General features: G+C 44.6%; 2 protein-coding genes across 7 annotated transcripts in view; both read left to right on the top strand.

The window, feature by feature from the left end:
* LOC102420843 (protocadherin alpha-C2) overlaps positions 1-12164 on the top strand; it is a 144036-nt gene that overhangs the window by 31702 nt on the left and 100170 nt on the right. The window contains exon 1 of one of the 6 annotated variants that reach the window (XM_023752052.1): positions 3644-6206. The exons of the other annotated variants lie outside the window; for them this stretch is intronic. Within the exon in view, the coding sequence (XP_023607820.1) occupies positions 3810-6206 (2397 nt within the window). The 5' untranslated portion in view covers positions 3644-3809. Of the gene's footprint in view, positions 1-3643; positions 6207-12164 lie in introns of those variants that run through there. 6 annotated transcript variants of the gene reach the window in all.
* The window catches only part of LOC111825479 (protocadherin alpha-10-like), a 5589-nt gene continuing 3165 nt past the window's right edge, over positions 9741-12164 (top strand). The window contains 2 exon segments of the mRNA XM_023752086.1: positions 9741-11663; positions 11665-12120. Of these exon segments, the coding sequence (XP_023607854.1) occupies positions 9741-11663; positions 11665-12120 (2379 nt within the window).

Below are 12164 nucleotides of genomic sequence, written 5' to 3'. Positions count from 1 at the left end.
TGATCATCGCCATCTGCGCGGTGTCCAGCCTGTTGGTGCTCTCGCTGCTGCTGTACACGGCTCTGCGTTGTTTGGCGCCGCCCACCGAGGGTGCGTGCGGACCGGGGAAGCCCGTGCTGGTGTGCTCCAGCGCGGTGGGGAGCTGGTCTTACTCACAACAGAGGCGGCAGAGGGTGTGCTCGGGGGAGGGGCCGCCCAAGACGGACCTCATGGCCTTCAGTCCCAGTCTTCCTCCAGGTCCTCCTGGATCTGTAGTTGCAGTGGGAGATCCAGAAGCTTCTTTTGACTCCACTGGGAAGGTAGGTTGCTCTTATACTTTATGTATTAATATGTTTATTAATTTAGTCTAGAAAATATTCTTATTACTTATACAGTACATTTAAATAGTTTTTATTCATTTATTTTTAGGTATCTGGTCTAATTTAAACACTTAAATTAGACCAGATACCAGAACGCGAATACCTTAAATTTATAGCTATTTTTGTGTTTGTTTCCACTTCCAATTGAGAATCATTATAAACTATATATTGAATAATTATTCATTAGGTACTGAATTACTTTTAAAAAATCCTCACCCAAGGATATGTTTTTTTAAAAAATTGATTTTAGAGAGAGGAAAAGAGAAATATAGAGAGAAACATGGATCTGTTGCCTCCCCTTTGCTACCCTGTGGGGGTTTGGACCTAGGGGCCCACACAGGATCCAGCCAGCCTCAGTGGAACCAGCCATGTACTGGACCACGCTCCAACCAACTGAGCCAGACCAGCCAGGGATGAATTACTTCTACTTAATACCTGTTATGGGTGTCATATTGAATTACTAAAGTTGTGATGTCATTGTACCTGGACATATTTGTTGAAAATCAATTTAGTTTTTACATGTTAAGTAAACTTCAACACCACTCTCTATCATTTATTCATTTCTAAGGTATGGATAATATCTCATTTAATAGCTTTGCTAATAAGAAACCTCATAGCAGAAATATGTAGTAACTGTTACTAGTCAACTTTGTAGTTTTCTACCTTTCTGTGGGTGGAGAACTTTGAGAGACATGGTTGGTCAGCACTACTGGGTATTTATAACGTCAATGAGTAACCTCCAGTGTATGCCTGAAAACAGTTGCTTTAACTTGAGGGATCTAATCTTAACAACAAATGTTACAAATATAATTCTTATTAAAAATGTGTAGAATTTGTTTCTATATGTCTGACAGTGTAGGCCATAAGAAAATGCTGATTGAGAATTTTCTCTACACTTAGAATATTTATTGAAATTCATATTTTATCTGATATTGGAGAAAACACATCCCAATTGATATTTTCTTCCTTCAAAAATCTTTCTCCTATCTGTCAAAAACTTCTGGTAATGATATAAAGTTTGGACATTAAAGATCCACCTATATTCTACACTTTCAGTTCTCTTAAAATTCATAGTTTGGAACTTAATTACCTCTACCAGTTTATATGAGTATTTACTTTTTCTTCAATATTCCAAAAGACAGAAATCTGGATATTAGGTGATGCAGCTGTAAAGTCACTACATGGCAAACTTATATTTCCTGAATTGTGGTTTGTGCCTTTCAAGTTGGTGGTTCTTCACACGCTATTGTTAGTTCAAGCATTTGCTTTCTAATTAATATTTTAAAAACTTCCTTTGTACATATGTGGAGTTTTTGTGATGCGATTATAGTTCTATTCTATATTTCTATTGTGTTAGGTATTTTAGACAATGTTCCTTAATTAAAAACTCAGTGGAACAAGATCAGAGTGGTGTTGAGAATAGAGCCACAGTAGTATAACCATGAAAATGAAAGTAACTTAGTTTTTCCAAATAAATATTTCAATAGTTTTAAAAATTTCATTCTATGGAACACATGTTTGGTACATCCTACAAAACAATCTTTTATTTTATTTCTTTTAAAACTTGAAGAGTCTCTGAACTTCCATGGTAAAACCTGTCTGTCAGCACAATTCACCTTAAATCTAGACTTATACCTTCAAATATCTCTGTCCTTGCACTTTTTTTTTCAGGTTCCATATGTTACTTAAACTTAGGCTGAGGTATTTGAATATGTTATATTGATTAAGGAGCACTAAAAATGTCACCCCCCCGCCCTAACCAGTTTGGCTCAGTGGCTAGACAAAACTATTAGATAATTCCAAAAATATATATTTGGGGTATTTGAAAAGCTTAAACATAACAATGATGAAAGTAGTTGTCTATGAAAGTGAAAAATCATACATTTTTGAATTATTTTATTTATAATCATAATTAAGATTCTTTTTGCCCATGTAAGATGTACATAAAAAAGTGAAACTTCGTTCTGTATAACTGATTTCTCAATAAAAGCCTATTATGTTTTCCTAAAAACAGGAGCCTCTACTCAGCCTGAGCAGTAGCATTAGTGAAGGCGCTGTAGAGTGACAATATTATATTGGTAATAATTTTCCCCAAGGAACCAATTTGGGTCTCCAGCATTATGAAAATAAATGCGGCTAAACTGAGGCCTGAGACTAATAGCCATTTATGAAGCACTCACTTTCCTTAAGGTACTATCCTAGGCACTTAATTTACACAACCACCATATTATTATACAAATGTTATAAAAGTAGTTGTGTAAATTATTTCCCCCAAGTCACATGATTAGTAAGTTGGGAAATAGACATCAGAACGGAGAAATTTCTGATGTTGAAGCTAGTATACTCTTTTAGGATATCCAAACACCTCACAGAGAATTGATACTTAAAATTAGTGTCTGAATAAGGTTTATTTAATCTCAAAATAATGACAAAGAGAAATGAATTGTGTCAGAAATTGAAGTTACCTAAATTTGTTATCCAATGAAATATGAGTACACCTATTATTATGCAGATATTAAGGGTTATTCAAATTTAGCTAATGAAATTATAATCATGGTTAGGGAAAGAATGACTTCTCCAAGATTCTACATTTACTAGGGATCTGTACTGGGGATGGACAATGATTGTTATTATTCACAAAAGAGACATAATGTGAAGCTTTGATAGTCCGTAGAGATACAGATATGTAAAAATAGAGTGGACAGTCCAGAGGACATGAACCTCAGTGAGAATGACAACTAGGCCTTTCGGGGCTTCATGTACACGGCACTTTCTGTCCTGGACAATATCAAGGAGGGCTTCTCCTTCTGGCCTGAGCTGTGCTTCCCCAGGGTTTCAACACCCTATCAGCGCCCCTGAAGTTCTCACTGTTTGAGGCCCACCAGAGCCTATGGAGCCCCTGCTACCTCCTCTCCTACCACAGTCACCGCCACCTCCTTCCAGCACTGTCCTCCTCCCCATCTGACCTGAAGGACGGGTAGGGATGAGGACAGCTGAGCAGGTTGTGAGGGTTGTGGGACCCTGGGGTCATCTTGGAATACAGGAGTGAGTGTGTCTGTGTTGGGAGAGGCTGTGCCCCTGAATCGTGAGCATGAAGAGCTGGCTGCAGGCTGTGCCTGCTGGTGGAGGGGCCTCCTGCAGCTGAACTATGCATGCCCTTGCAGAATTGAAGTATCAAATCATGGGGGAAAAGAAAAAGATTTGATTGAAAAAGAAGATAACCAACGGAATTGTACTTACACATTAAGCCACCGGATGTCGCTGTCTTCCACAAAATGGGTTTTAGAACAAAGGCATAATCCTGTGATTCTCAAGGACCAGGAAGGAGCGTCATTTTGAGATCTCAGCCATTTCGATATAATTGAATGTAAGAAACCCAACAGGAAAATTCAGAGCATGTTAGTCTTCTAGACCGCTGATTCATGGATTTGTAAAACCGGGAAAGTATGTATGATGTTGGTTTACAGACCCAGCGACCTGAGAACCGGCCATCTGCTGCTTTCACTTCTGCTCCTCGCATCCTGGGAGATCGGGATTTGCCAGGTCCATTATTGGGTCCCCGAAGAGGCCAAACACGGCACCTTCGTGGGTCGCATCGCGCAGGACCTGGGGCTGGAGCTGGCGGAGCTGGTGCCGCGCCTGTTCCGGGTGGCGTCCAAAGGCCGCGGGGACCTCCTGGAGGTAAATCTGCAGAATGGCATTTTGTTTGTGAATTCTCGGATCGACCGCGAGGAGCTGTGCGGGCGGAGGGCTGAGTGCAGCATCCACCTGGAGGTGGTGGTGGAGAGGCCCCTGCAGGTTTTCCATGTGGAGGTGGAGGTGAAGGACATTAACGACCACTCCCCGGTATTCTCCGTCTCAGAACAAAAGCTGGCAATACCGGAATCTCGACTGCTTGACTCTCGATTTCCACTAGAAGGCGCATCTGATGCGGATGTTGGAGAAAACGCAAAGCTTACGTACAGACTCAGCCCCAATGAGTTTTTCATTCTTGATATTATAAACAAGAAAGACAAAGGCAAATTCCCAGTGCTTGTGCTACGAAAACTGCTGGATCGTGAAGAAAATCCTCAGCTTTTGTTGTTATTAACAGCAACCGATGGAGGCAAACCCGAACTTACTGGATCTGTTTCTCTGCTGATCCTGGTGTTGGATGCCAATGATAATGCCCCAATATTTGACCGATCCATATATGAAGTGAAGATGTATGAAAATGCACCAAACCAAACCTTAGTAATATGGCTAAATGCTTCTGATGCAGATGAAGAAATAAACAAGGAATTGATATATTCATTTAGCTCCTTGGTTACACCCAGCATAAGAAGGAAATTTCTAATGAATGAAAGCACGGGAGAAATAAGAGTAAATGATGCTATTGACTTTGAAGATAGTAACACTTATGAAATACATGTAGATGTTACAGATAAAGGAAACCCACCAATGGCTGGTCACTGCACTGTCCTAGTGGAAATCCTGGATGAAAATGACAATTCACCCGAGGTGGTTGTCACTTCGCTGTCTCTCCCGGTGCTAGAGGATGCTCAGTTGGGCACTGTCATCGCCTTGATCAGCGTGTCTGACCGTGACTCTGGCGCCAATGGGCAGGTGACCTGCTCCCTAACACCGAATGTCCCCTTCAAGCTGGTGTCCACCTTCAAGAATTACTATTCCCTGGTCCTGGACAGCGCTCTGGACCGCGAGAGTGTGGCGAACTATGAGCTGGTGCTGACAGCGCGGGACGGGGGTTCGCCTTCTCTGTCGTCCACAGCCAGCCTGTCCGTGGAGGTGGCCGACGTGAACGACAACGCGCCGCTGTTCGCGCAGCCCGAGTACACGGTGTTCGTGAAGGAGAACAACCCGCCCGGCTGCCACATCTTCACGGTGTCGGCGCGGGACATGGACGCGCAGGAGAACGCACTGGTGTCCTACTCGCTGGTGGAGCGGCGGGTGGGCGAGCGCGCGCTGTCGAGCTACGTGTCGGTGCACGCGGAGAGCGGCAAGGTGTACGCGCTGCAGCCTCTGGACCACGAGGAGCTGGAGCTGCTGCAGTTCCAGGTGAGCGCGCGCGACGCGGGCGTGCCTCCTCTGGGCAGCAACGTGACGCTGCAGGTGTTCGTGCTGGACGAGAACGACAACGCGCCCGCGCTGCTGCCTCCGGCTCCAGGCGGCCCCGGCGGTGCTGTGAGCGAGCTGGTGTCGGGGTCGGTGGGCGCGGGCCACGTGGTGGCGAAGGTGCGCGCGGTGGACGCGGACTCGGGCTACAACGCGTGGCTGTCCTATGAGCTGCTGCCGGCGGCGGGTGGTGCGCGCAGCCCGTTCCGCGTGGGGCTGTACACGGGCGAGATCAGCACGACGCGCGCCCTGGACGAGGCGGACTCTCCGCGGCAGCGCCTGCTGGTGCTGGTGAAGGACCACGGGGAGCCAGCGCTGGCGGTCACGGCCACTGTGCTGCTGTCCCTGGTGGACAGTAGCCAGGCGCCAAAGACCTCGTTGCGAGTGTCTTCTGGTGCCATGAGCGCTGAGACAGCTCTGGTGGACGTGAACGTGTACTTGATCATCGCCATCTGCGCGGTGTCCAGCCTGTTGGTGCTCTCGCTGCTGCTGTACACGGCTCTGCGGTGCTGGGCGCTGCCCACCCAAGGTGTGTGCGGGCCTGGGAAGCCCGTGCTGGTGTGCTCCAGCGCGGTGGGCAGCTGGTCGTACTCACAACAGAGGCGGCAGAGGGTGTGCTCTGGGGAGGGGCCGCCCAAGACGGACCTCATGGCCTTCAGCCCCAGTCTTCCACCGTGTCCAGTACCAGAGGTGGAAACGGAAGGACAGTCTATTGGAGGGGACCACTCTAGGAAGGTGGGTATTACTTTTTAATTTTCATATTTTTTTGAATGATATTTTATTTCGCCACCTTTTCCTCGTCAAATACATGTCTTGGAATATCTTCATCCTCTGTCTGTATAGCATATTTCTATAATGCCTTAAATATATCTAGAAATACCTATTGTAGCATAGTTTAGTTTAAAAGTTGATTTTATATTTTTTCTATTGTACCCTGTGCATCAACTTTTGCTGGTTACTTCAATTTAAAAAATATGTCATTTATCCTGAACTTATTTATATTTTTACTACAAATATTTAATGTTTTTGTGGGCTTTAAAATAAGCCTTTAACTTTTTAATGTTATAAATGTTTGTAGGATTAGCACTTTAATTCACAAGTTTACTTATTTTTCAAATCTAAATTTAAAATGACCATGTTATAGTAACAAAAAGACTGAGCGGATCAATTTTCTTCCTGGTAAAAGTGTGCTCTCTATTCCCTAAGTAAAGAATATGTGTAGTGTAACATAACTTATAATGCATAATAGATCTTTAATATTCAATGTTTATACTTTATTCTTAATAGTACCACATGAAAACAAGAAGTTCATTCATAAAAGTGTTCTAATCTATGAAATTAAGTTGTGTTTTAAGCTTTTATTTTTTTTAAAATTTTTATTTTGTAGTGGTGGTACCTGTGTCAGTGTACATTACTCACTTATTTTAGCAGCAGAAAATAATTCCTATTTATTTATATAATTTTACCCAGTATCCTATTGTTTAGCAGAATGAGGCATTGCTTATTATTCAAGCATTAGCTCTTCAACTTTGAGGAAGGAGTTATGATTATGTTTACTAATGAAGAGCATTTGAAAATCAATTTTATTTTAGAAGATTGAAAATTATTCATTTCATCCAAATTAATATTAGAAGTTTCAAAAGAAAATAGAATTATCTTTGTAGAATGTTTTTTTTACTGCTTTGATATCACATAGTACAATTTAGTTTGATAATTCTCTAGTCATCTTAAACAGGGTTGTGTTGGGATGATATAGACTCAGAAATGCAAAACAATTAAATTGCATTGCCTGGCTGGTGTGGCCCAGTGGTTGAGCATTGACCTATGAACCAGGAGGTTTAATTCTGGTAAGGGCACATACCCTAATTGCAGGCTCAATCCCTAGTAGGCGGTGTGCAGGAGGCAGGGATCAATGATTCTCTCTCATCATTGATGTTTCTAGCTCTCTCTCCCTCCCTCTCTCTGAAATCAATAAAAAAACAAAATAAATAAAATAAATTGCATGGTGGCCAATACTATCTTATTAATTATGCCTTTCTGAAACTGGTTGTTACCCAGTATCTATAATTTTATTTTAAATTTTTTATTAATTTCAGTGTTACCAAATAGTAATGCATCTTGACCCCCCCCTTTTTTAGCAATTATCTTTTCCTTTCTGTATGCAGATTTAATGTTTACTCTATGTACATCAAAAATAGCTTCTAATAAAAATTGACACCTCTATTGAAGTTTAGAAACACTAAAAGAGAGAATTGTGGCAGGAATTTAAGAATGGCATTGTCTTCAATGTTAATATTTTCCATGGCCAGTCTCCAACCTTTAGAGATTATAGACAGTAAGTTATGCAGAGTATTTCAACTTGTGTATAGAATTCCTTCTTCTATATCTGCCCTCTCTTTCAGACCTTCATATCAGTGTTCCCCTCTGCAGAAAAGCCTTGTCTAAAGATAACTCTTGATGTGAGGTATTAATGAAACATAGAATTATGTGTTTGCCAATTTAGTGCTATTTGTTTTATTTTGCCTTCTTTTAAACATATTTTCTTTATAAATACAAGTATTCACAAAAATATTAATCTAACAAGTTAGGATTTTATCTAGCAGCATAATAATCTGACTGGTGTTGCTCAGTGGTTGAGCATTGACTCATGAACCAGGAGGTCACGGTTTGATTCCTGGTCAGGACACATGGGGGGCGGGGGTTGTGGCCTCAATCCCCAGTAGGGGGCATGCAGGAGGCAGGGATGATGATTCTCATCATTGATGTTTCTATCTCTCTCTCCCTCTCCCTTCCTCACTTTCATGTACTAAAATTTTCTTGCTTTTCTTTAGGGCAAATATGTTGGTCTTAGAAGTAGTTTGAATTATAAATCTTTGGCATAGATGCACTGAATCAGCATTTTAAAAAGTGTTTCAATGAAGACTACACTTTTACATAAAACCTTAGATTCCCTTGGGTATCCACATACAATGTTTTTGTTAGTAGAAAAATTTGGGGTTTTCCTAATGGCTGCCATCTTAGTGGAAGGATTTCAAATATTGAATAGTTGTTCCTTAACAGCCTTGAGAATGAGTAAAATATTTTAATTTGAAAAAGACAACATGATAAACTTTATTGTAATTGATAATAGTTATGAAAATCTCAATGTATTTTTTTGTACTTGAGATAAAAACAGGAAAATAAAATTGAATGAATGAATGGGATTTAGAATACCCTTTATACCACACTCTCCTTAAACCAATTCTGGAATAAAATGGGTATAAACAAACTGGCAACTATAACTTGAATTCCTGATTCAGTGGTGTGTATTTTTTTTAATTAGAAAGAGGTTATCTTTACAAATAGCAATGGGTGCAATGCAAATTTAAATTGTCCTTCAGGGTGGAGACAACAGCATTCATCCAGAGCAGATACAGGAATTGGAAAAAAGCTTTAAAGTGAGCCAAAGATGAGTATACCTTGTATTTCCAGAAACCAGTACTTGGTAAATTCATTAACATGAAAGCAATGAAATATTTGGATGAATTGATAAGTAGCTTACATATTTAGCACTGATTTGAAATATCATTATGTTAAAGAGGTAACTTATAGAACTTGCATCTTGAGTTACCCTCTACACAACTGGACTAAATGTTTAGAATAATTTAACATAGTATAAAGATTAAGCAATAGAAAATTATAGAATATTAGCAATGGAGTAAACTTAATAAGAACTAATTCCAAAATGATCAATTTCTAAAAAGTCTAAAAAACCAGTATCACTAGTAACCTACAACATGGAGTTTTCATCTTCATATATATGATAATATAGTTGTGTGGTAGCACATTCTCTTACATGTCCATATGCAAGATAAAACTCTTCTTGGAATTCTAATTTATAAGACATACCCACCTTTAAAGATCTAGTGGTCACACACAAGTACTATATAAAGAATTAAAGGCCCACAAAGAAAAACATGGACCAATGTGACGGGAATCACAGAAGAAACCATGTAAGTCAAAGAAATACCAGTATAAACGCGAACGTACTTCCATTTTGAGCCACAGGATGTCGTTGTTCTCCAAGGAGAGGATTGTTTTAACAAAGAAAACTACCATTATTCCCAGGATCAGAAAGATTCTCCACCTTTCCGGAGCTTTAAAGACTACAAGCACACCCATATTGTTAAGATCATCTGGGACCTCAGGAATAAAGACTCGGAAGAAATATCTCAAAAGGACTACACCTTTCTACTCGCGAAATGTTGATTTACTAACCAGAATCAAGGCATGATGTTAGCTTCAGGATCAGGTGAAGAGGGAACCCGGTTTTTGCTGCTCTCGCTTCTGCTCTTCGCTCCTCAGGAGACCGGGAGCCGCCAGGTCCACTACGCGGTCCCGGAGGAGGCCAAGCACGGCACCTTCGTGGGCCGCATCGCGCAGGACCTGGGGCTGGAGCTGGCGGAGCTGGTGCCGCGCCTGTTCCGGGTGGCGTCCAAGGGCCGCGGGGACCTCCTGGAGGTAAATCTGCAGAATGGCATTTTGTTTGTGAATTCTCGGATCGACCGCGAGGAGCTGTGCGGGCGGAGCTTGGAGTGCAGCATCCACCTGGAGGTGGTGGTGGAGAGGCCGCTGCAGGTTTTCCATGTGGAGGTGGAGGTGAAGGACATTAATGACAACCCGCCGGTGTTCCCGAGAACACAAAAGAATCTGTATATCGCGGAATCCAGGCCGCTTGACTCCCGGTTTCCGCTAGAGGGCGCCTCGGATGCAGATATCGGGGTCAACGCTCTGCTGAATTACAGACTGAGCGCCAACGAATACTTCTCTCTGGAAGTACCGACCAACGACGACCAGGTAAAACCGCTTCAACTGGTACTAAAAAAACCTTTAGACAGGGAAGTCGCTTCGGAGCTCCTCTTGGTGCTTAAAGCAACAGATGGGGGCAAACCTGAGCTGACAGGTACTGTAGAAGTACAGGTCACAGTGCTGGATGCAAATGACAACGCCCCAGTATTTGACAAAGCAGTCCATCGGGTAAAGCTACTGGAAAATACAAGGAATGGCACGCTGGTTCTTAGACTTAACGCCTCGGATTTGGACGAGGGTTCAAATAGCCGCATTCTTTACTCCTTTGCAAGTGATGTCTCCCCGGATACAGCAGCAACTTTTTGCATAGAACCAGTCACTGGAGAAATAAAAGTAAATGGAAAAATAGATTTTGAAGAAACTCAATTATGGAAGCTTCAAATAGAAGCAGTTGATAATGGAAGTCCCCCGATGTTTGGTCACTGCACCATCTTGGTAGAAGTCGTGGACATCAATGATAATGCTCCGGAGCTGCTAGTGACTTCACTCTCACTTCCGGTTCCTGAGGACGCTCTACTGGGGACCGCCATCGCCTTGATTAGTGTGACCGACCATGATGCCGGTGTCAACGGGCAGGTGACCTGCTCATTAACACCCCAACCCCCCTTCAAGCTGATGCCCACCTTCAAGAATTACTATTCGCTGGTGCTGGACAGCGCCCTGGACCGGGAGAGCATGTCGGACTACATTGTAGTAGTAACTGCGCGGGACAGGGGCTCACCTTCGCTGTCGGCCACCACCAGCCTGTCCGTGGAGGTGGCCGACGTGAACGACAACGCGCCGCTGTTCGCGCAGCCCGAGTACACGGTGTTCGTGAAGGAGAACAACCCGCCCGGCTGCCACATCTTCACGGTGTCGGCGCGGGACTTGGACGCGCAGGAGAACGCGCTGGTGTCCTACTCGCTGGTGGAGCGGCGGGTGGGCGAGCGCGCGCTGTCGAGCTACGTGTCGGTGCACGCGGAGAGCGGCAAGGTGTACGCGCTGCAGCCTCTGGACCACGAGGAGCTGGAGCTGCTGCAGTTCCAGGTGAGCGCGCGCGACGCGGGCGTGCCTCCTCTGGGCAGCAACGTGACGCTGCAGGTGTTCGTGCTGGACGAGAACGACAACGCGCCCGCGCTGCTGCCACATGGGCCGAGCGGCGGGGGTGGCGCAGTGAGCCACTTGGTGTCGGGGTCGGTGGGCGCGGGCCAGGTGGTGGCGAAGGTGCGCGCGGTGGACGCGGACTCGGGCTACAACGCGTGGCTGTCCTATGAGCTGCTGCCGGCGGCGGGTGGTGCGCGCAGCCCGTTCCGCGTGGGGCTGTACACGGGCGAGATCAGCACGACGCGCGCCCTGGACGAGGCGGGACGCACCGCGGCAGCGCCTGCTGGTGCTGGTGAAGGACCACGGGGAGCCGGCGCTGGCGGTCACGGCCACTGTGCTGCTCTCGCTGGTGGACAGCGGTCAGGCGCCTAAGGCCTCATCGCGAGCTTCTTTGGGTGCCCAGGGCACAGGGACGGCGCTGGTGGACGTGAACGTGTACCTGATCATCGCCATCTGCGCGGTGTCCAGCCTGTTGGTGCTCACACTGTTGCTCTACACAGCGCTGCGGTGCTCGGCGCCGCCCACCGAGGGCGGGTGCGGACCAGGGAAGCCCGTGCTGGTGTGCTCCAGCGCGGTGGGCAGCTGGTCATTTTCGCAGCGGAAGCCGCAGAGGGTGTGCTCTGGGGAGGGGCAGCCCAAGACGGACCTCATGGCCTTCAGTCCCAGTCTACCTCCTGGTTCTAGAGATAACGGAGAGCAACAGGAGATTTGCGGGAATGTAAGTACAGTAATTCTGGGATGTATTTCATGGCTATTAATGTC

Source organism: Myotis lucifugus, unplaced genomic scaffold (genome assembly GCF_000147115.1).
Source record: "Myotis lucifugus unplaced genomic scaffold, Myoluc2.0 scaffold_28, whole genome shotgun sequence".
NCBI classification, from domain to species: domain Eukaryota; kingdom Metazoa; phylum Chordata; class Mammalia; order Chiroptera; family Vespertilionidae; genus Myotis; species Myotis lucifugus.
Note: the sequence above shows the minus strand (reverse complement) of the source record. Positions and strands in the feature narration are given on the sequence as shown.